General features: G+C 44.4%; 1 protein-coding gene across 2 annotated transcripts in view; it reads left to right on the top strand.

Annotated features, from left to right (window-relative positions):
* Acsm1 (acyl-CoA synthetase medium chain family member 1) overlaps window positions 1-24,473 on the top strand; it is a 41,814-nt gene that overhangs the window by 7,043 nt on the left and 10,298 nt on the right. The window contains exons 1-7 of one of the 2 annotated variants that reach the window (XM_057778132.1): window positions 6,165-6,268; window positions 10,714-10,919; window positions 16,069-16,279; window positions 19,340-19,547; window positions 20,943-21,083; window positions 22,156-22,315; window positions 23,626-23,705. In XM_057778132.1, the coding sequence (XP_057634115.1) occupies window positions 10,728-10,919; window positions 16,069-16,279; window positions 19,340-19,547; window positions 20,943-21,083; window positions 22,156-22,315; window positions 23,626-23,705 (992 nt within the window). In that variant the 5' untranslated portion in view covers window positions 6,165-6,268; window positions 10,714-10,727. Of the gene's footprint in view, window positions 1-6,164; window positions 6,269-10,713; window positions 10,920-16,068; window positions 16,280-19,339; window positions 19,548-20,942; window positions 21,084-22,155; window positions 22,316-23,625; window positions 23,706-24,473 lie in introns of those variants that run through there. The other variant, XM_057778131.1, reaches the window with a different exon arrangement.

The following is a 24,473-nucleotide window of genomic DNA, read 5'->3' as shown; positions in this document are numbered from 1 at the left end:
CTGGCATGTTGTCATCCTCCAGGTCTTGCCTAAGCAACCTTCATGATTTCATGGGTGCGATTTCCCTGTCATAGACAGAAGAGCCCGTATCATTGCAGACATGCCGGTCGTCTGGCTCCTACAGTCTTTCTATGCCATCCCCAGCAGCGGTGCCTGAGCATGAGGTGTAAGAGCTGGGCTGCAGATGTGTCAGCTGGGGATGCACATCTGCAGTCAGTTGTTCTCTGCATTTGGACTGGCTGTGGATTTCTGTAATGGTCCACATCTGCTCCACATAGAAGCTTCATTGATTAAGAACTCCTTACTTTACCTAAAGATAACTACTTAGAATGCAGCTGGAAGTTATGCTGGTTTAGGAAAGCGGCAGAAGCAGGTTCTCCTCTAAGGTCCATTACCTCATCACCCACAGGCAGTTGACTGGGTTTGCAGTACTAGACATGAATTCCCTCCTACTGAGCAGGCTGTAAGTCCAATTAGACAGTTGTTGGTTGCCCCAGTTATAAGTACCACTATTGCGCCTTTGGAAGCATCTTCCTGAAGCTGGTTATTGCTGTGTTTTGCAGGCTTTAGAGTTGGGTAGGACTACCCAATGCTTTCCTCCCTTGACCATTGGCATAGATTCACAGTGTGAGAGCTAGTCCTCAGGGAAGAGTCTATCAGGTCCGCTTCAACTCAGTTCCTCCTAATTTTGTGTCTGAAATACGTGGTCTCTTTCTTCATCAATGGGGTCTTACTTTCAAGTCTGGCAGAGGTGGGCAATCAAGGGCAAGGAAATAGCCTACACTATTTGGAGGGGCTCTTGGATTCCCCAGAAAAACTCTGACATATCTGTAGTGCTTATAAGTCTGTGGTGTCTGTCTATACATCTGTGTATCTAAAGCATCTAAGTGTGTCTGAGTGTCTATAGATCTGTGTATCTATAGCAACTGAGTGTCTGTGGTGTGGATGGTGGAATCCAGGACCTTACATGTGCTGGGAAAATACTCTACCACACTCCCAGCCTTAGTAATATTGGATTTTGTGCTGAACCTTATCGTTAATAGTGAAGGTTTTAGGTTTCATTTTGTTCTTCTGAAATTCTCTCTCTCTCTCTCTCTCTCTCTCTCTCTCTCTCTCTCTCTCTCTCTCTCTCTCTGATTTAAACTGGCAGTGAATTTGGCCATACTCATAGTTCAAAAACAGTTTGCTCCTTGCAGTATTTAGCAACTTAAAATTATATTCCGTTCCTTCACCTCAAGGCTACAGAGACTCTGTACATAGAAACCAACTAGAAATTTGTGCAAAGTCTATTCACAAAATATGGGTTCTCTTTTGCTTTCCCTTTCTGGGTTTTGTCCATGCAGTGAGACCTCCACTTGGGTTCATTCTTTCCTCCCACATGAAGGTAACTCTAATTTCGGTCTGCTTCAGTTGCTCACGAATACCTTCTGATGTTTTTAATTGTAGATGGTTAATCATTGATATCTGTTAGAATGTTGCTTTGCTTGCTTGTTTGTTTTGAGACAAGGTTTCACTATGTAGCCCTGGATGACCCAGAGCTCACTATATAGATCAAACTGACCCCTGACTCCTGGAGTGTCTCCTGCCTCAGCTTCCTGAGTGCTGGAATTGAAGACATGCATGCACTATGTCTGACCCTGGAATGTTGATCTTACAGAAACCATTGCCATAGTTCTGTTCCTAGCTGTGATTTTTTTTGATGAAATTCTTCCAGCCTATGGCATGCATTATCCATGTATAAGTTTTAATTAAGTTAAAAAATAACTCCCCAAATGCTATTGTATAGTAAAATGCCTTAGGGGTGCCCCGAATAATATAAAAGGACATTTTCTATTTGAGTCAATGCACAGACTCCAGTCTGAGCTTTGTTCTTCCTCAAACTGTTGACAGTAGAACAGGACATGTTGACAATAGAAATCATGACAGAGGGTTTGCGAAGGGCTGTGTGTTCCTTTAGTTGGAGCTATTTCCAGGAAGAATGTGTGTTAGTGAGCATAGTGGCAAACAGCTAAGAGTTACATCCAGATAAAACTAGGTTCGAATGCTCTATCGTTTCCTGTCTGTATTGAGCTTAGTCATCTGACTGGAGTTCCTAATGTCAACATTTACATTAGTAAAATGGTGCTGATGATAGTAACTTCCACATAGTCTTTTATGATGTAACTTGATGCAATGTAAAAGGAGTGGAAGCAAGCTAAGCCCATATTATTTAGTCACTGTGGTGGTTTGAATGAGAGTTGCCCTCCTAGACTCATATATTTGAATGCTTGGTCCCCAGTTGATAGAGTTAGAACTGCTTAGGAAGGATTAGGAGGTGTGGCCTTGTTGGAAGAGATGTGTCACTGTAGGTGGGCTTGGAGGTTTCAAAAGCCCATTCATTCCAGGCCCAATCTTTCCCCTCCCACTCACTGCCGCTTTCTTGTGGAGAAGTTATAAGCTCTTAGCTGCTTCTCCAGCACCATGCCTGTCTGCCTGCTGCCACACTTACCACCATGGTGGCCATAGACTCTACTACTCTCTGAAACAATGAGCCCCAAATTAAATGCTTTCTTTTATAAGTTGATTCAGACATGGTGTCTTAAATAAATAAGACAGACAATGAAAAAAAACACATGTCATAAGGCTTTACTATATGTTTAAATGATCTGTGTTTACAATTTCTTTGAGTAAGAAGATAGTCATTAGTAATGAAGCTGGGGACGCAGCTCAGTAGCAGAGTATTCGCTTGCCCAGCATGTACAAGACCTTGGGTTCAGTCTCCAGCACTGAAAAGACAAAGTGAGTGAAAGAGAGGGGGGATGGAGGAAGGAAAAAAGGAAGGAAGAAAAGAAAGGAGAAAAAATGTTAAAAATCATACTGAGCCCTCACGATGACTTAGTAGGTGAGGCTGCTTGTCGTGCAAGCTTGATTACCTGGAATTCAAGACCTGCTGCCACACATCCATCATTCCAACACTCTTAAGGCAGGATGGAAGACAAAGACAAGAGGCTTGCCTGGCAGTTTGAAGGCCAGATATCCTGAAATACATGGGCTAGCAGAAAAACAAGAAAGTCTGCCTCAATACAATAGAAAACAAAAAAGAACTGACTTCTGATGTCTTCTGGCATGCACACAACCTTATTCACACATTTCATGTGAATACAAATGCACACACACACATACACAGAGAAAAAGAGAGAGAGGATAAATTTGAAAATTTAAGTAATTAAAATCTTGACGTTTGTAGGTCTCTAATACCAAAGGTATTGATGTGAATAAACTTTATGTCAACTCTCTGGCTGTGTTGCGTGAATACACCTAAATAATAATAATAATAATAATAATAATAATAATAATAATAAAGAACAGATTGTTCCTGCCCTCTCCCTATTCCTCTCTCCTAATAATTAATAATAACAGCACTCTTACAGCACTATTAACACCTGTCAGGCACTCCAAGTAGTGTACATATAATTTTTAATTATCACAAAGGTCATATGGAATCAATTCTGTCGCTCTCATCTCCAGATGAGGAAATCGGAACAATTGTATAGTAAGGATCCATATAGAACACTGGCCTCAGCTGTGCGCGTCTAGTCTGAAGTCTCTTTGGAAAGTGAGAGCTTCCATTTGAAAAGCGCTTGCTGTGCGCTAGGTTTTGGGAAGTGTGTTATAATTTTAAAAAGAGGTGCGAGAAAAAAAGACACCATGTGACAGAGCTCACCTGAAGGGGTTTTTACTAGGGGAAAGGGAATGGGAAAGGGGGAGGGGCAAGAGGAGCCCGGTCCCTCTGGAGACAAGTGCAGAAGAAGAGAGGAGGAGAGAGGGAGAGAGAAAGGGGGGGGGGGACAGACAGAGAGAAAAGGAGACGGGAGGTGGGCAGGGCCCTTTTAAAAGGAACATAGTGAATGTGCACAGGAGGTGCTCTTAGTGGCTGCAGCTGAGGACGAATCCTCTCAGGACCCCAAGGGCAGACCAGTACAGATGCCTGAATAACAAACTGTCTTCCAAACCTTATTCCACACCAAATCTGAGGTGAATGAGGAAGTCACTGATTCCTTATTATGGGCACAACAAAGACCAACCTACAGGAAGATTTTGTATCATTCCAGAGACAGTCTGTCCCAGACCTGGTTAATAAAATTGACCAGGGAATGGAAAGACAATGAAAGTTCTTTCCATCCAACCAATGTCCGGTTCCTCAGGAGAACAGCTTCGGTTCTTCATATATATTCCCCAGGTGAAAAATTAAAATCAGAAATGGAGGCACAGCAGACACAGCAGAAACAGAAAATTATTGAGAGACTTGAGCTGGAAAAATTAGCTTAGATAAAATAACATTCAAATACTGTCCTGCCTTGGATCATACCCCCTGTGTCTCTAGGAATGTTCTGGAACAGCTTCAACTTCTGTGTGTGTTTGTGTATAAATCAAGAACTGCTGTGCATATCATTGCAGAGGTCAAAGCCTGAGATTTTTGTTGTCTTCTGCCTGTCTATCACAAGGCATGGAAACCTCTGGAGAGCAATAACCTTGCATGGCATATTCAACACCAGATCTCTACCTAAAAGATGCTCAGGAAGTGTCTGTGATGAGTGAATCTGTTAGTCTGTAGAAATGATGGAGATTCCACAGGTCATCTAGAAAGGATGACTGATGGTGTCTCCGTCACTTCAGGCTGTCATGTCTCTTCCAGCAGAGTTGAATTACAAGACAGGGCAGATTAGTAAGTATCTCTAATGTGCCCAAGACCGGGAGTTATTTGTGTTCACTGTCTAGAACTTTAGTTCAGTAGCGTTAGGCTCAGTGCAGTCAGGGCTGAGGTAGAAGAGGGGTATACATGGAGTCTTCAGAGATGAGCTTTCTCTACTGCAGACTCACTTGTCATGGAGGCAGAGGGATAGGAACCTTCACAGTGCCACCAAGCTGCTATCTGGTGAAAGTTAGACTCATTCAGACTGCCTGGCCCACGGCCATGTATTAGTGTGGTCACTCAGCAGACACCTGCTGGGTCCAGAAAGCGTCTCTGGGGATCTGCTGCTGCCCCTCCCACTCCACTCTCAGTGACTTTTGCCCTTTGGTACTTTGAACATTTAATATGTAGCTTACTGAGGTGGCCGCCTCACTCTGCCGTTTTGTATCCTTCTCCCCCAGTAGAAAACCTACCTTGTGCTAAAAATTCCACCATACGTCCATCATCCAGGAAGCATAAGGCCTGCCAGGCTTGCCCTACACTCTGTCTTCTTTAGTGGTAACTTTCAGCCAAGGCATTTTTATTCCAGATTCAGCAAAGATTAGGGGAGTAAGACTGCTGGGAAAGCCAGGGAGGTCCTCCACTCTCCATCAATACCCCGCCAAGCAGGAGCAATGGAAAATGACTATTACAGGCACTGTGTATGACCACCTTCATTAAACAATCAGTGCAACACCGATATCCATCCTGTATCTAAATTCCTGAGTCAGTAGCTGCATATTGCTTTCAGTGATTCACAGACCCAACCTTGCAATAACCTCCACAACCTCATTTATCGGTGAGATGCCACAGTTCAGGATGGAATGGCTTCCCCTGGGTTTCTTCTTATGAGTGGCAGATCCAGGGTTTAAGCCTGAACCTTTGGAACTGCAAAGGACCCTGCCTTCTGCCCGAATATAAAATTGTTTCTCATGAGTAGAATCCCAGATGAAACGGCCAACAGAGTCTACCCCGGGGTGCTATGAGCCTCTCAAGAATTATCTCATCTAACACCAACCTGAAAACAAAATCCTTAGAACCTATCATTTTTGTTTTACAAATAAAGCAAGGAATGGAGCGAGGGGATCATCCACAAAGAGGTGGGTGTCACAGGCAGAACTGAGTCTCTATGGCTCTGGAGCATGGGTCTTAGCTATGAAGCCATGTGACCCTTCAGCAGTCATATAGATGAAAATGAAGGGTGCAGACTGGGAAAGGGGAGAACTTTAGCTGCAGAAAACCTGTGAAGACTCCACCTTTCTTCTCCGGTCCCATCTTGAGTAGCCCACAAACACTGGGAAGGTTCTACACAGTCCTTTCCCCTAGCTGGCTGCCCCTTCTGGAAGCCAGCACTGCTTTCTGCCCTCTCCACTGGACGTCTCCTCCCCCCACAGCATCATCCAATTCCTGGAGTTCTCTGCTCAACATTCTCCTCAGTCAGGGGCCAAGTTCAGCTGCTGTGTTCCGAGCCCTGGCAAGGACTGCACACGGAGGGCAGACTCTGTAGGCCTCCTTGCCTGGGTAGACCTAGCCCGTTTGTCTCCCTCACAGTACCAGGTAAGACAAAGCCTCTCTCTTTCTCTCTCTCTCTCTCTCTCTCTCTCTCTCTCTCTCTCTCTCTCTCTCCCCTCTCTCTCTCTCTCTCTCCCTGCCTCTCTCTCTGTCTCTGTCTCTGTCTCTGTCTGTGTGTGTGTGTGTGCATGCATGCACATGTCTGTCTATCTGTGTGCCTGTGTGCATTTATACATTCCACAAAAGCCTTAAACTTGAGAATACAGTTTTAAATTCTGGGAACACCACCTACAAATTGTGTGGCATTGGTCAAATCATTTAACTTCTCTGATATTTCCTTTCTTCGAGTACAATGGGCATGTTGGTGACAGGAAACCTGGAAACATATATGAGCTGTGTTTAGCATGGTGGTTGGCTCATAGAAGGGGACTGGTGTGTTAGGGAATGAGCAGAGAAGAGAAGAGACAGGAGGAGTCACTGCAAGCAAACTACGCTGTGCAAAGGCTGGTTTACTTTGCCTTTAACCTGGTAAATCAGGTGCTGAGCAAGTGTGTGGACCTAAATTTGATCTCCAGTACCCATATGACAGTTCAGGTAGGGTGCCCTACAGCATGTGCCTTACGTTCGTTAGTTGTTTTGACAACTGGACACAAGCTAAGTCATCTAGAAAGCAGGGAGGAACCTCGACTGAGGAGATACCTCCATCAGATTGACCAGTAAGCAAGTCTGTGGTGGCATGTTTATGATTAATGGTTAATGTAGGAGGACCCAACTCACTGTGAGTGGTGCCACCCCTGGGCATCTTGCCTGGTACTAAAAACCAGCTGAGAAAGCCATGAAGAACAAGCAGCAAGCAGCTCTCCTCCATGGTTCCCGCTCCTGTTTGTGTTCCTGCTCTGGCTTCCCTCGGTGATGAAGCATGATCAGGATATGTAAACTATTAAATAGTTTCCCTGCAAGCTGCTTTTGGTCACGGTGTTTGCCATCACTATTATCCCAGTGCGGGAATCAGAGACAGAAGGGCCTCCGAGGCTTGCAACAACCTGTCTAGCCAAACCAGCCAGTCGACCTTCCTCCAGTTGACAGGATCTAAATCCACACGTGGAGCCCCGATAATAAGTATTTCATAAATGAAAGGGAAATTGTTCTATGATTCAGACATTCTATAGACGAAATAAAAATTTCTCTTTCTAGTTTCCATTCCTCAGTTTTTCAAAAGATGACAAGGGAAGAATCTAGCATTACATTGACTATTTAGTGTTCCTTAACAAACACTGGGTGAATAGATAGATATTTGTCTATATATAGAATAACATTGATGTGATTCTTGCTGTCTTGGTATATAGCCATAGATAGTAATGTAGAGAGATGCAATTTTAGATATTGATACATAGTTACAGAAATGGACACAGCTGTGAGCGAGATCTGTGCACCCCCAGGAGGACACACGGAAATACGTAGATACGGGTGTCTCTTAAAGCTGCAGCAAGCGCTGTGCTGTGTGGTCTATCTGTATCTTTCCGTGCAAAAGCTGTTCTGCGCCATCTGTTTCAGGCACCAATCTCCACTTCTTCGCTCTAACCCTGTTGCAGAAGTTAAGATGATGTTTGTTTGGGTCAGGTTTAATGACTCCATTTCCCTGGAGAGATAATTAGCAATCAGTAACTCCCACCTTTAGAGCACTGTGGAGGCTGGAAAATGCAGACCCATTTCCACCTTGGCTGATGGTCGGAGAGTTTGGAGACTGACAAGCAAACTGCACATCCCAACTCAGGATGCAATTGCTTGGTTCTTTTGAATTAAGATAAATCCCTGCCATCCTGACAAATGGTCAGGATATGCAAACGTACTTCTGTTCCTTCTTTTTTAGCTATTAGGTCACCTGGGGACAGGTGATCTTCAGCATACCTGATCTAGAGCACCTTTGCTACCTAGACCACAGAATGCTAATGATTTGATGTCTCAGAGTGATAAAGCCATTGACTGTGTGAGTTATCCTTTGTATCATGTTAATAAAGTCTTTTGTTACCTTCTCCCCTGTTTATGTTGGGTATAAAAGCTGTGGAAAAATAAACTCTGGAGGGATTTCAGGATTTCAGTCACTGGAACACCATCCCGATACTTTCTATGGTTTGTGTCCTGTTATTTTTTTTTAATATTTCTTCATATTCTTTACTATATTTCTAAAATTTCCGTGCCCCTACCTGGGTAAGAAGTATTTTTGTCAAGACTGGTCCTCGACGGAGTACTTACCTATGCTGGGCCTTGCAGAATGTCAGTGGTCTCTCAATACCTTTGCTTGGATCAATAGGTGCTGTTGGTCCATCTGTATTTGAGGGAGAGGTTAAGTAAATTGCTCCAGGTTACATAGATGTCAAATGGAGGGGCTGGAATTTGAACCTGTGTTGTTTGATTGCTAAAGGCTACCCTCTGGGCTACACACAGCTTTCCTTATCTAGGTAACTCCTGGGTTTGGCAACTCACATGACAAACATGAAGTCAGAACTGCAAACTATTTGTGAGAGAGATTTATTTATTCTCTATTTGAACAAAAAGGTTGCCATGGAAAATTAGAACAGGCAGAGTGACTTGACATTTCTTTTTGTTTTCTCAAAGTTCTGAATAACGAACACCTAAGATCAACACTCGAGGCCTCTTTCCTTGACTTGTCGATCACTGTTTCCCTGTCCACACAGCATTGGCCTCCACCTTGAGTCTGAACGCTAATCTCCTTTTTCCTGTTTTCTGACACTGCCTCCCTGTGGATCCCTGGCGGATCTCAAATAAAAAAAGTTATTAAAGCTGTGCACAACCGATGCCTTCTTTTAAAAGGACGCCAACCATAATGTATTCCAAAGACCGCATTTTAACTCAATTCCTTTTTTAAAGCACCTTCCTCTAATGACAGTCACACTGAGAAGAAATATTGGGGTTCGTACTCCCACAGATACTTCAGAGGGACGCAGAAGCAGCCCGTGATGAAGTGTTACTATATTTCCTCGTCCTAACTCACCCTTTTGTTTAAGTCAGTAACCATTACTTGATTATTTTGACTATTTCTTTTGCAGTGCTAGACACTGGACCAGGCACAGACCAGTGTTCTACCTACTGATCCATGTGCCCAGCCTTTTTAACTACTTAAGTGGCTGTGTGCCCTGCCTTTGGGGAAAACACTATTTAAGGAAGAGCCGAGGTCATGCAGACATCTATGTAGAAATATAGCGGCTGTAGAAAAGAATGGCCAATGGGAGCCTGCACCCAGCATCTGCCCCTGCAACACACTCGTTTCCACGGTGGAACTAAGGATGCTGCAGTTCCCAAGAAGACGAATTTTGTTGTCATCAGTTAAGACGACTCCATCCAGTCCTTAACATCCAATCTCAACCTCCAATTACATGATCTTTCAAATACAGGATTTAGTTTTGTTTTTTTGGTTGGGGGGGGGGGGGGTTTGTTGTTGTTGTTTGTTTGTTTGTTTTGGTTCGGAGAGGGGATCTTGCCATATAGCACAGGCCATCCTAGGACTGGCTTTATCATCTAGGCTGTGCCTGAATTCACGATCTCACTGAAATGCCAGTGGAGCTCATTGCCTATATTGACTCTGAGGCTGGGAACTGCTGCCCAGGACTCTGTCCTAGGGAGCATCTTAGAGCTGCACAGTATCAGCAGGAAGGAGCTGAGACACTAGCCCTCTCCGCTCCGAGGATAGGTGTATGGCTGTAGGAATCCATACAGAAGCCCGCAAAACCCAGGGGAAGCTCATAATAGCAGAAGGACAGAGGGACAAGACTCTCGCTACCATCTTCTCTATGCCCCTGGGAATCGACTTCATTTATTTCACATGATAGATATCATAACCTCAGTAATTTCCCCCAACTTTTCACTCTATGGCTGCTCCAATAGGAGACAGTCTGAGCTACTCTTTGGTACCAAACACACTGACAGACAGGCAGACAGTATACAGGTACACACACACACACACACATATAGACACACACAAATTTGAGAAGTATTGTGATCGCTCTAGCTTGTGTTTAAAAATCACAGGGATGACTATTGAGATTCTGACCCATCATCAGCTGTTGGGGATGGGTTTAGATGATGATATAACAGTTTCCATGGAAACCACAAGATTGGGCTTGACAGGAAGAAAGGTCTCCAGAGTAAAGATAACTTGTCCCATGGGACAGGATTTGCAATTGGGATAACCACATGGCTATCATCCTGGAATCAAATCAGAGGGAGGTGCAAGAGAATTTCAGGAAAGTGTCCCAATCCCACGTAGCAGCTACAGCCATTCACTAGCATTTTGCACCTTGTGATCCCTCAGCTGGGTAGAGAAATCCCCATCTGAAGCAAGAGGCAAGCCTAGCAACAGATAGTGACCACACATCAACACTACATGGAGCAGGTGCCTGTGGGGTGATGGGCATAGAAACCATGTCTTCCCAAGGTAGACAGTCACTTGAAGGTTCTGTGTTTCATACCAGAGGACCACCTCGATATGCTGTGGCTGAAGAAGTTCCAGATCTGGCGGGGCATCTACAAGTCCTTCCACAGCTTCTCCTCAAGCCCATCTCAGCAGCACAGCGTCTCCACATCAGGAGTGTGGCCTCAAAGATGGAATGACTATGATTCGCCTGAGGAATTTAACTTTGCGAGAGACGTGCTGGACTACTGGGCTCAAATGGAGGAGGTAAAGGGGCCATGGCGATGGAAGATTGGAACAGGAGTGGCCTGGTGGCTTTGTCTTGCTCTAACTAGGTAAAGAGAGACAGAGGAATGTATGGCTTCCTCAAGGCAGCTGTATCGTGGGAAAGGCTACATCTGAGGGCTTGATTCCTAGTCTGGGTATTTTTCTCACTTCTCTGAGCTTCAGAGAACATGGTTTTTCTGTGAAATTGGGGTAGATTTATTCTTAAAACTCACTTGTACAGTGGGTAAAATCATTTGATGAATGTTTATTCTTCCATAACTATGATCTAGTGCAAAGTTCCTATAGACAGGTTACTGGCTATCTGAATTCTCCCCTTCAGATCGTGGGAGAGTCGAACTGTTCAGCTCGCCACACTCGGGCTAGTCTGGGAGCCATGCCTAGAGAGGGGACAGGCTTTCAGAAATCACACAATATCTACCACATTTATCCAAATCATGTCACCTGTCATCCGATGAAGGTGGCAAGTCTCCCTGAGACTACGGATCTTGCAAGTGACTTCAGGATTTTTCCAGAGGGGCAATCTCTGTGGCCTACAGATGCATCATGTATCTGTACAGAAAATCCCCCTTGGCCTGTCTTTTCCCAAGACACAGACGGCTAGAAAAGTAGGCTTGGCACTGGGAGCTGCCGGAGACAGGTGTGATGTGCGGAGCCATCCAACCCTAGCTGACCAGCCCTGCAGCACCCGGTCTTTGTACGGAGATGAAGCTGGGGAGTAGCTGTAAGTGTTAAGTTCCCCAGGAACATGACTCATGCCTTCTCTGTCATCTTCCCTCAGAACTTTCACAACAGTGCCAAGAATAATACAGTCCTCTGTCAGGTAGAACATGTGTCTGTTCCATGTCAGCCACTGTACACTTGATCTTCTGCTGTTTCCATTTTCCAGATGAGGAAACTGGGCACTTGAGAGTTTGAGTGACTCGCAGGAAACGCCTACCTATCTAACAAACAAGGCAACAAGATTTGCATCCAGGCTGACTGATTCCACAACCTAACCTTTAGCCTAATGTTGCTCTCTAAGAGGTCAGAGCACCTCGCTTCAGAGATAAACTGGCCGAGACCGTAGATCTAGTTAAGAATATTGAGAGCCTGAGATGGGTTGGGAAAGAAGGAAGTGGCAATAAGGAGACGATGGTATTAGCTTGTTCCGTGTTTTCTCCATAGAGTTCGGATTAGTGAGCTTGTAAATCAGTTTATGGGATTAACAAACAAGCAAATCTTCCTATATGGAAGTATAGCATGACTGGATTTCATAATATTATTGTCAGTAATTGCCATATCATCTGTATCTCCAACACCCTCAAGCCCGTTTATAAGCACCCCATCTCATGAATATTCATTTCCAATATCTTAGATCTGTCTGCTTCAACCTTTCCAACTGTCGCACTCATGGTTAGTAACTCAGACCCATTCACTGTTAGCCTGGAGTGACATTTGGTGCTTCACGCTTGGTAGGCACTCAGTAAACACTGGTGGGATGGGTTGATTTTGGGTCCTTCCTTGTTGGCGTTCCTGTGAAAGCTGCCACTTTCTGCACCACCTCTGGTAAGCATCACTCAGAAACTGATCCCTGGTTCACTCAACAGTTCTTCCCAAACTGCCACTGTTTACGCCACTCGCTTTTGAACGTATTTAACTTGTAAGATATAAGATGGAAATACAATGTACCCCTATGAAATAGTCTGGGATTTGGGCAGATAATTTATTAGAAAACAAAAATTGAGCTGTAAGCTAGACAGCTTACAGTGGATGCAGTTACTCACTAAGGCTGTCAATGTATAAGCCTGGTTGTTCTTGGAAATTAAAGCATATATTATCATCAAATCCTCAGGCGCTTACGTATATAGTTTCTATTGAGTCCTGAAACAGTCCCCAAATGTGTTCATGAGAGATCACATTCATATCAACTTGTTTTCATTCTGTCTTTTACAGTCTTCACTTGATTGTTTATTTGTAGAATTAAGATTTGAGGAGCGCCCAACATGGGGATAAGACAGTAAATGAGACAGACAATGCTCCATTTTTCCTGCCACTTTCTGTTTCTTTCTTCAATCTGTCCTTTGTTATTTTATGTTGAGTTTCTATGGTAACTTGTGTGGCTTTCTTTTTATTTCCTTTTGCATGTATTTTATAGTTACTTTCCTTGTGCTTACCGTGAAGATTGCATAGAACACTCTGTAGCATGGAGGGTCTATTTGTAACTTTCGACTGCTGAGCCTCAATCACATAAGAAAGAAACCCTAAGCCGGGCGGTGGTGCTGCATGCCTTTAATCCCAGCACTCAGGAGGCAGAGGCAGGCAGATCTCTGGGAGTTCGAGGCCAGCCTGGTAAACAAGAGCTAGTTGCAGGACAGGAAACAAAGCTACAGAGAAACCCTGTCTTTTAAAACCAAAAAAAAGAAAAAAAGAAAAAAAAGAAACCCTACTCCTCCACAGTCCTATCCTATTCAACCCCAACTTTATGATCCTGATGTCACAAATTCCACCTTTTATAGTGTACCCACTTTAATGTGGGCTTACCATTGTCTTTTAAATATAACTAAAGAATAGAAGTGAGATATCTCAGCAGGTAAGGCCTTGCTGCTGTCAGACCTGACAACCTGAGTTCAATCCTCAGGGGCTAACAAACAGAGCCTACCTGAATAAAGACAGTTACCAAGAAGCTGTGTTTAACTCTGTTATTGTCTGTCTAGAATCCTTTTGGTTTTTTTTTTTTTTTTTTAAGTTTTCTCAGGCTTCGTGTGGAAATTCTTACCCCATGTCAGGTGCTATTCATAGATGGAAGTTTCTGTCCTGCCTGGTCCTGCAGCTGTTTAGTCCCAGAAAAACACACAGAGGCTTATATTAATTATAAACTCTTTGACCTATTAGTTCAGGCTTATTATTAACTAGCTCTTACAACTTAAATTAGCTTGTAATTCTTGTCTATGTTTAGCCACGTGCCTTGGTACCTTTCGTCAGTGAGGCATTCTCATCTTGTTTTCTCTACATCTGACTGGTGACTGTGTCTCTGCCTTTCCTCTTCCCAGAATTCTCTTAGTCTGGTTGCCTAGCCTATACTTCCTGCCTAGCCAGCCAAACAGTATTTTATTAAACAAATGTAAAGGACAAATCTTTACAGTGTACAAAAGCATTATCCCACAGCAGTAGATCACTCCTGTGTTCCCAGCCTTTGCATTTGAACTACAATTCACAGGGGTCTCCTTAGGCTTGTCCTGGAGTTGTTAAGCTGTTTGTGTTAGATGATGTACGCTTTTCCTCAAACCAGCAGTTTGGGGCTATCATTTCCTCAGATGAACTGAATAACTCTTCTGAGAGACTCCACAAATACGAATATGGATCTGGTAACTGCAGGGGTTTTGTGTGTGTGTGTGTGTGTGTGTGTGTGTGTGTGTGTGTGTGCTTCTTAGGTTCAACCATTTCAAATGACCTGCATTCATCTTCAGCCATTCTTCCACCTACCTGTTTGGATCTCCTGATGAACCCCGAGCATGTGACCATTCAACAACTATACTTTTGGTCCTAGAATTTAATTCATGGCTCTTTCAGAAGATTGCCCCTCTATTGATATTGCCATTTGATTCATTTGGAGTGTTTCTGTTCTCCTTTTCATCTTTGGGGTTTTCTTTAGCTGTTGGAACAAATTTAACACAGGTCTTTAAAACCATCTTTGTCTAACAGCTAAAGTTGACACAGCTTGGGCTTCTGTGTCTGGGGATCTGTTTTGTCCCTTTGAATAGACGGCATCTCTGTTCTTTTGTTTGCCTTATGGTCGTTGGTTGAAAGTTGGACATGTAGAGGCAAAGCCCCCCTCCCCTTTTTTCCCAGTCAGGCACACTAGCTTGTGTAAGGAAAGATCATCGTCACCAATGTGGTCATGTTGAGATGTAATGTCATCTCAAGTCTTTCTGACATTTGTCTCCCCTGGTCCTATTTGTGTCCCTCCCCACTCTACAGTTTTCACATTTACATGGCCAGTGTTACTAACCCTGCTTCCTTCTAGGAATTTGCCTGTACTTCTTCTCATGGCAGTTCTGTAGAGTTACTTCCTCCATCATCTCTCAGTGTTTGGTGCCAAGTCTTTACACACCATAGAACCCACATCTACCTAAGAATCACACAATGGTGCCGTTTCCCTGTGGCCTGCAGATCAGGCAGGAGAGAAAGTCGTTTGCCCAAAGCCGTTCACCCAGTGGCTCCTGAATAGGCCAGTTCCAGTCTTTTCCATGAGCTGGCACTGGATGGCTTCCCCTTGATTGTGCTGTACCACACCAGAGATTTGGGAGCAGGGGCAAGGGAGAAGGCCACAAAATACCCTACATTCTGAGTGTGGCTTTAACTGTGGGCAGTTGGTAAATTGTCGAGAGTTCTCACAAAGCTGCTTTAGTCGATTCGTTACTGCTTGTTTGATGTTCCTGTAAGGAAATAAGAACGTACAGGTTTCTGCTCTTCTGTCTTTAAATCCTAACCACTAGAAATACCTTAATTTCAAAACACTAACCAAACATTTAGCAACTACCTTAGCCTCTTTTCTTTTGTTAGGATACGATTTTGTTGAACAACTACTTTGTTCCAAACACTATTAATGTGGTTTATTTATCTAAAATTGCTTAGGCAATATTGTTGTCCGCATTTCATAGGTGGGAAAACTGAGGTGGAGAGAGGAACTCACTGTGTTAATCAGCAGTTCTCAACCTGTGAGTAGTGACCACCAGAAAACACATATTTCCAATGGTCTTAGCAACACCCAACAATAAATTTATTTTTATTGCTACTTTATAACTGTAATTTTGCTGTTGAGCAGTGTCTCAGTTCCTAAGATCATCAGAAATACGTGTTTTCCAATTGTTGCAACCCACGGATTGAGAATCCACCATGGGCCTGTATGAACCTAGAACAGACATGCGGAGAGGGGTATTTGCTTATCTTCGGTGGGAAGCTTGAAGGGTATTTAAGGTCACATGTGACTTCAAGTAGTCCACAATCTGGTTTCCTACCTCTCTGGAGTCTGTTGATGTCTTAAGATGGGATCCCACTGTGCTAGGCTCACAGTGGAATGTAACTGTGGGAGTGAATTGTCCTTTTCCTTGGAAACAGGAAGTGATGCTTGGTATATAATCTTAACCAGGAGGGCAAGAGAGGCCCAGGTCCGGCCCTGTGGTGGGTGAACAACCAAGGAGATGAAATAAAGTGGAGCTTCCGAGAGCTGAGGGACCTAAGCCGCCGCACCGCCAACGTCTTTGAGCAGAGCTGTGGCCTAAAGCAGGGAGATCGCCTGGCCTTGATTCTGCCCCGCGTGCCCGAGTGGTGGCTGGTGACAGTGGGCTGCTTTCGAACAGGTAAGTGATTTACACGGGACCCTTGGGACCCGAGGGCTGGATGGTGGATGCCCTGCATCCAGCCGGGTACAGATGAAGTTCTGGGACTCCAGCCTTGGCGTCTATGCTGGAACCACGGAGGAAGCCTCTGCCCTCCCTCTGAGGGCCGACATCTAAGGTGGAGACAAAATATTTCCTCTTCCCCATATCTTCCTTATTCTTCCAGTCCTTCTTCCTTCTGCTCAGATACATCCACATGCTTTCTTCCTCTTTCCCTACCACACTGGCATTAACATGTGCTAAACATAGCATGTACCCCTCCCTTCCTCTCTCAAGAATCTGTTGTGGATATTGTGGGGCATACAAGCACCAGGTAAGTACCCGTGAGCATCTGCTAAAACCTAAGGTGTCCCCTTCACAAACTCACAATGGAGTTACAGCCCAAAGGCTAACATCGGTGCCCTGCAGTTAGTAACCCGTGCACCTTAGTAACATACATTCTACTATTATCCAAACACTGTCCTTTAGAACCAATTTCTCTTTAAATTCAGTCGAGAACCATGCATTGCATATAGTTCTCAGGTCCCCTCCATGCCCTTTAATCTACAGTGTTTCAGACTTCTCTGTGTGGCAACATTTTTGAAATGTCCAAAGTCAGTTGCTTGGCCGACTACAGCTCAATTTTTGGACTTACAATTCTTTCTTTGCAGTTCTCTTCAGCTTAAGTGTATTTGACTGCAATTCTACAAAACCAGGTTATGTCTCCCTCAGTGCACCATGTCAGCATGTGTGTGAAGTGGGCTCCTCCCAGCATCCACGATGAGTATTTCATCACTCAAGCCAGACACTCTTCACCTGACTCCTCCTGCATGAGGCTGTGACTCTTTTTCTCCAATAGGCTTTTTATATGGTTTGGCTCTGCATTGATAGCTATTAACTATGTTGAATACAACTATGGTAGGCTCATAGGGAGGGTGTTCATTTGTAGCATGGCATCTACATGTTATTAATTAAAAATCTCATGCAAGGATTCCCCTTCCTTTTAAAATTACTTATCCATGTTTATGTGTAATTTGGGACCCATGTGGGGCTTTGTGTTTCAGACTTTCATTGCTGTGGCCAATAGTTGAGGAGACATTTATTTAGAGGTGGAAATGTCTACCTGGTCTCATGATTCCAGCCCATGGCAGTTCCACGGCTGCCTGAGGTGAGGGAGATCTTTATGGGCTCATGTGCTGGAACAAAGTAACCTCCCTCATGGGACCAGGAAGCAAAACACAAGAGTCTGGAGGAGACCAGGAACAAGATAACCTTCAACAACCTACTTCAACAAAGACCCATTTCCCACCACCTCCAAAAGCTCATGATATTATGAGTTCATCTATAGATTAACCATTGACTCACAGCCCTTGTCATCCAAACACCCTTTAACACCGAATCTGCTAACTGGGGATCAAGCCTTCAACATAGGAGCCTTTGGGGGGATACTTGATCTGCAAACTGTGGCAGGACTAGTGGAGTTTCCATTTTAAATCACCCTTCTTATCTCATCATGCATATTTCTGTACCGTGTTTTCCTTCCCTTCCTTACTTCTTTCCTTCCTTCCTTCCTTCCTTCCTTCCTTCCTTCCTTATTCCCTCCCTTTCATTATCTAACAGAATATAATATGGAACCAATAACTAATAGCAAAGACAGAGAGAATATAGGAAAAAACCCATGCATCTACAGAACTAAGAAATGGTCAGTGGGAAGCCCAAGACTGCAGCTGAGTCCCCTGAGGTGAGAATTAAAGAAGGTTAGAAGTAAAGAAAGGCCGTCCTTAGTGGGTTCCCCACATGCAAAGTCAGGATTAGTGTGCGTGTGCCCATATATACATGCGTGAGTGAGCACATGCACACAGGCACACACATGTAAGCCCATGAATGTTAAGAGAGGCTTTTCTGTCCCTCTCGGTCCCACAACCATTCAGTCCGGAAGAAATACACAGAAGTTTACATTAATTATAAACTGGTCTAGTAGTTCAGGCTTTCTTATTAACTAATTCTTACATCTTAAATTAGCCCATAATTCTTGTCTGTGTTAGCCATGTGTCTTGGTGCCTTTTATCTGTGAGGCATTCTCATCTTGCTTCCTCTTGGTCTGGGTGATGATGGCAAACTGACCCTTTCCTCTTCCCAGAATTCTCCTGTTCTGGTCACCCCACCTATACTTCCTGCCTGGTTACTGGCCAAACAACATTTCATTAAATCAATACAAGTGATAAATCTTTATGGGGTGCAAGACCATTGTCCCACAGCACATGCATAACACGTACACACACACATGAACATGCACATGCAGGCACACACGCACGTGCACACAGATGTACACAGGTGCACACAGACAACCATTTTGAAAGAGAAGCTAAGAGGAAGAAGGGAAGATAAAGAGTGGCCTTCAATGTCAGAATCGGAAGTAGGGTATCTCCCTAGAGACAGAGGGCACAGGTGTTCATGCAGAGAAGAAATGCAGAAGGAAATGGCCTGTGCTTTGTGGACCTGATGTGGCAGAGAATTGCAGAAAGACATCTCCTAGAGATGTGATTTCAGTGGGACAGCCAGGCTTGAACTCACTGCCGGTAGCGGTGTTGGCATTGATAAAGAAAACACAGAAACACTCACAGGACAGCGTGGCTAAATTTGAGGTAAAAAGAACAAAGGTGCCTTGAAGATGACTTCAAGGGACCAGTGGGGAGGAAGAGGAAATGAGGCAGGGAGTACTGAGATGCAGCCAGCCCTAAGCATCAACAACACTGTCCTCTGATCTGGCCTTAGTGTGTGCAAACCAGGGTCCGGCCACCCTCTGTCTGAGTTCATCTGGAAAGGACTATGGAAGAGCTTTGCGATCTCTATGTTCATATGAATGAGTTATTAAGATTCAGATTATGACTGAGCTGACTTGGTGCGGGATGTGAGATTCTGTATTCCCCATGGTGTAGAGGCTGGTGGTCTGTGGATCATACTTTTCATAGTACTGTGGAAATTCTCAACAGGTGACTAAGTCCCTGGATGTGAAAATAAGCCATCCTTTCTCAACCCCAGGGATCGTCGTCATGCCTGGGACTACGCAGATGAAAGCCAAGGACATCCTCTACCGACTACAAGCATCTCAAGCCAAAGCCATTGTGACCACAGGGAGCCTCATCCCGGAAGTAGATTCTGTGGCTTCTGAGTGTCCTGCCCTGAAAACCAAGCTGGTGGTGTCTGATCATAGCCATGATGGATGGCTCAACTTTCAGTCACTGATGAAGTGAGTTTCTGGTCTGATAAATGTGGTTTCTGAACAGTCTTGAGGAGGAGACCACCAACACCCGAGCACTGGAGACAAGTAGCTAGGACAGGAGGCCCTCAAGACCGGGTGCTGGAAACTCTCTTCCTAGCGATGCTATTCACCTGCTGTGAAGCCCTGGGCATCTTGCTTCTCCTCCCTGGGTTTCCTTAGCCCTTAGTGCTTTGTAAAATCAGGAAGTTGAATTTCCATGTTTTGTCATTAAGGTACGCTCAGCCCTGAAGCCACGCAAAGGAGCATTATAAAATCAGGGACAAGTGTGTTGCCTATTCCATGTAAATAAGGAACCTTTATACATACATGTGTGTGTGTGTGCATAAACACATATATGAAGAAGTTTAATGAAAATGAATTTTCAAGGTGAAATGTGAAACTTCAAAACACCTTGAACATAGTGCAGTAGTGAATGACTTTAATATGACTCAGGAGGCAGGACAAGTGGATCACTGTGAGATCAAAGTCAGACACAGCAAGTTCCAGGACAGCCAGGGATGTACATAGAATGAGATCATTTCTCAAAAACAAAAGAGAATGAGAATAAGAAACTGAATTTATAATTTCAGTGGGACAGTGTGATAGCAACTTTGGGGGCAAAGACTGTCCCTCTCCTGGTTACTTTTGGGGGCACCTTACTAGCAAGTCTAAGGTAGGACTAAAGAAAGACTCCTTTCCCGCCAGGAAAACTCCTGTGAGCATGGGGGTGTATCCCGCAATACTCACAGCATGGCAGGACCCACGAACCATGTGAGGCTTGCTTCCTTGGAGTAACATCTCCATTTCTTAAGCCATTTGTTTCAACGGTAAAGGGGAATGGCCTCTCATAAAACCAGAGACTTCACAGAAAACAGTTTAAAATCAAGAAAATGCTTGGGAAATCATTCAGATTACCCAGTGCCAGTGTGGTGCCGTGTACTAGTTAACACAGCCAGCACTGCTGGTGTTTCCTCAGCGTTAAGGTTATCTTCAGGATTAAAAAGAAATAACTAGACAACTTGTTCTACAATCAGAGAAGGCTCAGAAGCATCTGTTGGGAAGATCCCCGAGAGCAAGCAGACCAAAGGGACACAGCTTCCCGAGCTCACCACCCACTTGGGATGTGCTGCAGTGCAAACAGTGCTAGCTAAGGGTTCTGCAATTTCTTAGTCCATACATTTTTTCCCATTTTCAACTAAAGACACACCAGCCCCATTTGTCCAAATCACTCCACAGCCAGGCTACTGTCTGCCGGCAGGAACACCGATCTGGCCTCCAGCCTTGCAGCTCCCCAGGCCCCACCACTGGACGCTCCATGTTGCTTTGTTGGAAGATGTGAATGCAACAGTGTGATTCTTCTTTTCTTGCCTCAACTCTTTGCAGATCAGCATCCCCGGACCACAACTGCATTAATACAAAGATGAAGGACCCCATGGCCATCTTCTTTACCAGTGGGACCACAGGTCACCCCAAGATGGCAAAGCACAACCAGGGACTTGCTTTCCGCTCCTGTGTCACTTCATGGTAGGGAAAGAACACTTGTTTCGAGGCTGGGTTCCGGCTCTAAGGCAAGAGGTGTGTGCCCGTGGGCATGTGGAGGAGAAGGTCATCTGAATAGAAGTCTCTCCATCTTGTCCCTCTGCCTCAACCTCTGAGGGTCTGAGAGAGGAGAGTCTGGGGTCCTGAGTACTAGCTGACAGAGGAGACCCAGGGGAACACAAGAGGATCCTTTGGATCCTATTGAGCGCTCTCACAGGAGGGCATTCTGCAAGCCACACAAGTAACAGGTTGCTGTGTCCTCAAGACACCTGTCCTGAGAGCCCCCTCCCTTCTGTAGTATGGGAAAGACAGACATGGCATTTCTCACTAATGGAGTACCTGGAATTGAACTCCAACAGGGCGCCAGCTCTGGCTTTGAGCAAAAATATGTGGAGCCCTGGTGAATCATTTCAATAACCTTCAGCCAATTGTCTCTACCCCTTACCCACTTCCTCTCCAACTGGCAATATTCAGAACAAACAGGCTGAGCACTTTTAACTTTTAACAGCTTATTAACCAGAACAGGAACAGGAGAAGGCAGACAAGTGAGAACACCTCCTCTTCAGCTCCCGGCCATTGCCCTTTGACTCCTTGCCTCCTCCTTGCAAAGGACGGAGAGCCCAAACCAAACACTTTAAGCCAAAGAACAAATAGGAGGATGTATTGGCTCGCGGCCTAGAAGCAGTCCACAGTCAGGCTTCACGCATTTCTGATTAGACTGGGTTTTCCTTGTGCCATTTATGCCACATAGATGCTTCTGGAGTCCCCAAGTGTTATATCAGTGACTGATCCAGACCCAGCAAGACAGCCAGAGATTTTGCCCCAGCTTTTCTAGCAAAGGTCTGAGGGCCATTGTCAGAGCACTGCTTTTAGTGACTTCTGTCCAGGAAGTAAGGCATGGTGGAACACCTTTGGTGTTCTGGATCGCTTTCCCCCACCTCCCCACAGATCACTTGAAGTGAGCGAAAGAGGTGATTCCTTAGCTGAAAATGCTCCCCAGCTCTCATCACCATGCCCCCATGGTGGCGTAGCTGAGGCCGCTGTCTTTTGGAGTTAGCAGGAATGTGTTGAAACTGAAGACATCTGACATCCTATGGTGCATGTCAGACCCAGGATGGATTCTGGCTAGCGTGGGGTGCCTCACAGATCCATGGGCATCAGGGGCTACCGTCTTCATCCACCACCTCCCTCAATTTGACCCCAAAGTCATTATAGAGGTAAGAAAACCAACTTCCCAGAGTTGAAACCCTCTCAGAGGATATACAGGTTTCCCAAAGCTCAGGCAAACCCACGAAGACTGTGTAATTCAAGTCATTCTGGTTTTGAGCTGCCCACCACGTGGGTCACTGAAGCAGAGTCACGGAATCAGGGTCGCAATGTGAGCTAGAATAAAATGCATCTTTCTTAGCTATCTCATGGATCTATAGATCAGACTTTGTGGGTAGGAAACGCATAATATTCATGTTGAGAAACTAAAGCAAGGAAGATGAGCCCAAATTTCTGGGTGCTGCTTTTCTAGGGTCAAGTAGCAGGTGTTGGGGATGGGGTGGGATGTTACTCATTACAACAAAGTGTAAAAATTAAGTCCTTGGAATACAAGACAAGCTTCTTACTCCACCTTTGATATTGGTTAGCATGTTAGTTTCCAGTCACAGCCTTAGCTTCCTTTCAAGTAGGCTTTTGAAATATACTTTTATTTCTTATTTGATATCATACATGTTTACAAGGCCTTTTGGTCAAATCCATCCCCCACTGCCTCTCCTCCAGTTCCTTGCATGCCCTTCACCACTTCTCTCTCCCAACCCTGTGTACTCTTTTTTTTTTAAAAAAAAAAAAAAAAAAAAAAACAAAAACAAAAACAAAAGAAAAACACCCAGTCCATTTAGTATGGCCAGTGTATGCGTGGCTGCAGGGGCCCTCAATACAGAGACTCATAATTGGTCAGATTACAGAGAATAAAATACTGTGAATTTCCAGTCAGTCCTAAATAGAATCACACACACACACACACACACAGAGAGAGAGAGAGAGAGAGAGAGAGAGAGAGAGAGAGAGAGAGAGAATTGTTTGTTAACTCATGAGACTTCTTTCCTATGTATCCTCTGTCTCCATTTCATGAGCATTCCCACCTCTCTGTCAACACCGTGTTCGTTTCATGATGCCCTACTAAGTGCTGTCTCCTCCATAAGCTTGGAGCACCCACCCAATCCATTGCCCTCTGCTGGGTACTTGACAGAACCCCACATCTGTTTTACGACATCTGCCAACTTCCACCTTATCGTGCCTGCCTTTTTCGTCTCCTCTGTTTGTCTGTACCCTTTCCACTGTCTAGCACATTGATTCATTCTTCTCAGTACCTGGCACAATGCCATGTATGAAATCCACGCCTAGTGTGCGTGTATTAAAGGAATTAACACAAAAATAAGTAGGCCTTCCTGGAGGAAAGATCATAACCTAAGGGCTAATAATTGGCTGATGTTTTTAACCTTAGCTACAAGAATAACATTCCTTATCTCTTAATTTCCAGACACTGTTCAAATACCCCATCACTCAGTGCCTTGCTGCGCCTGCCGTTTACCGAATGATTCTTCAGCAGAAAGTTGACAAGTATGTAACCCTGGCTGGGAACGGCAGTCTCTGGTTAAGATTTTTTTTTCCTCTCTTTTTTTTAGGATTTATTTATTTATTATGTATACAGTATTGTCAGTATTCTGTCTGCATGTGTGCCTGCAGGCCAGAAGAGGGCACCAGATCTCCTTACAGATGGTTGTGAGCCACCATGTGGTTGTTGGGAATTGAACTCAGAACCTTTGTAGAGCAGGCAGTGCTCTTAACTACTGAGCCATTTCTCTAGCCCCCTCTGGTTAGGATTTTTAAAGTGTCTGATGTGCAATGGTTTGTTTCCCCTTTGTGTTTTTGATGTGTGTGTGTGTGTGTATGTTTAGTAATGATTTTTCAGTCTAATTAGTTAGTTCAAGACCCGGTCCTGTAACCTTGTAGCTTTATTCATTTGTGTGTGGGTTTATTATTTGTGAAATAACAAAAACAAAAACATGAACTTGCCTAAGATGAAAATTTACAGAAGAATGGACTGTTAGAAATATGTGTGCAATCACTCACCTGAGTCAGAAGATAGAACTTTGTCCATGCCTCAGAGACATCTATGGGCCTCCTTGTGTCCCCTGGACAAAGCCACCATCAGTTGGCTAGTGCTCAGTCCTCTGTTTTTCTTGATAGCAGCTAAGGAAATATTCCTGAGAAAATGGGTCTGCTTTTCATGTTTTTCAATGTTTATTTATACAATACAATTATGGCATCTGGCTTCCTTTTCCAATATCACTTATCTCTGATATATTCATATTGTGTGCCTTTGTG

The sequence above is a fragment of the Chionomys nivalis genome, chromosome 8 (assembly GCF_950005125.1).
Source record: "Chionomys nivalis chromosome 8, mChiNiv1.1, whole genome shotgun sequence".
In the NCBI taxonomy this organism is placed as follows: Eukaryota; Metazoa; Chordata; class Mammalia; order Rodentia; family Cricetidae; genus Chionomys; species Chionomys nivalis.
The sequence above is the reverse complement of the archived record's forward strand: the minus strand, read 5'-3'. Positions and strand labels throughout refer to the sequence as shown.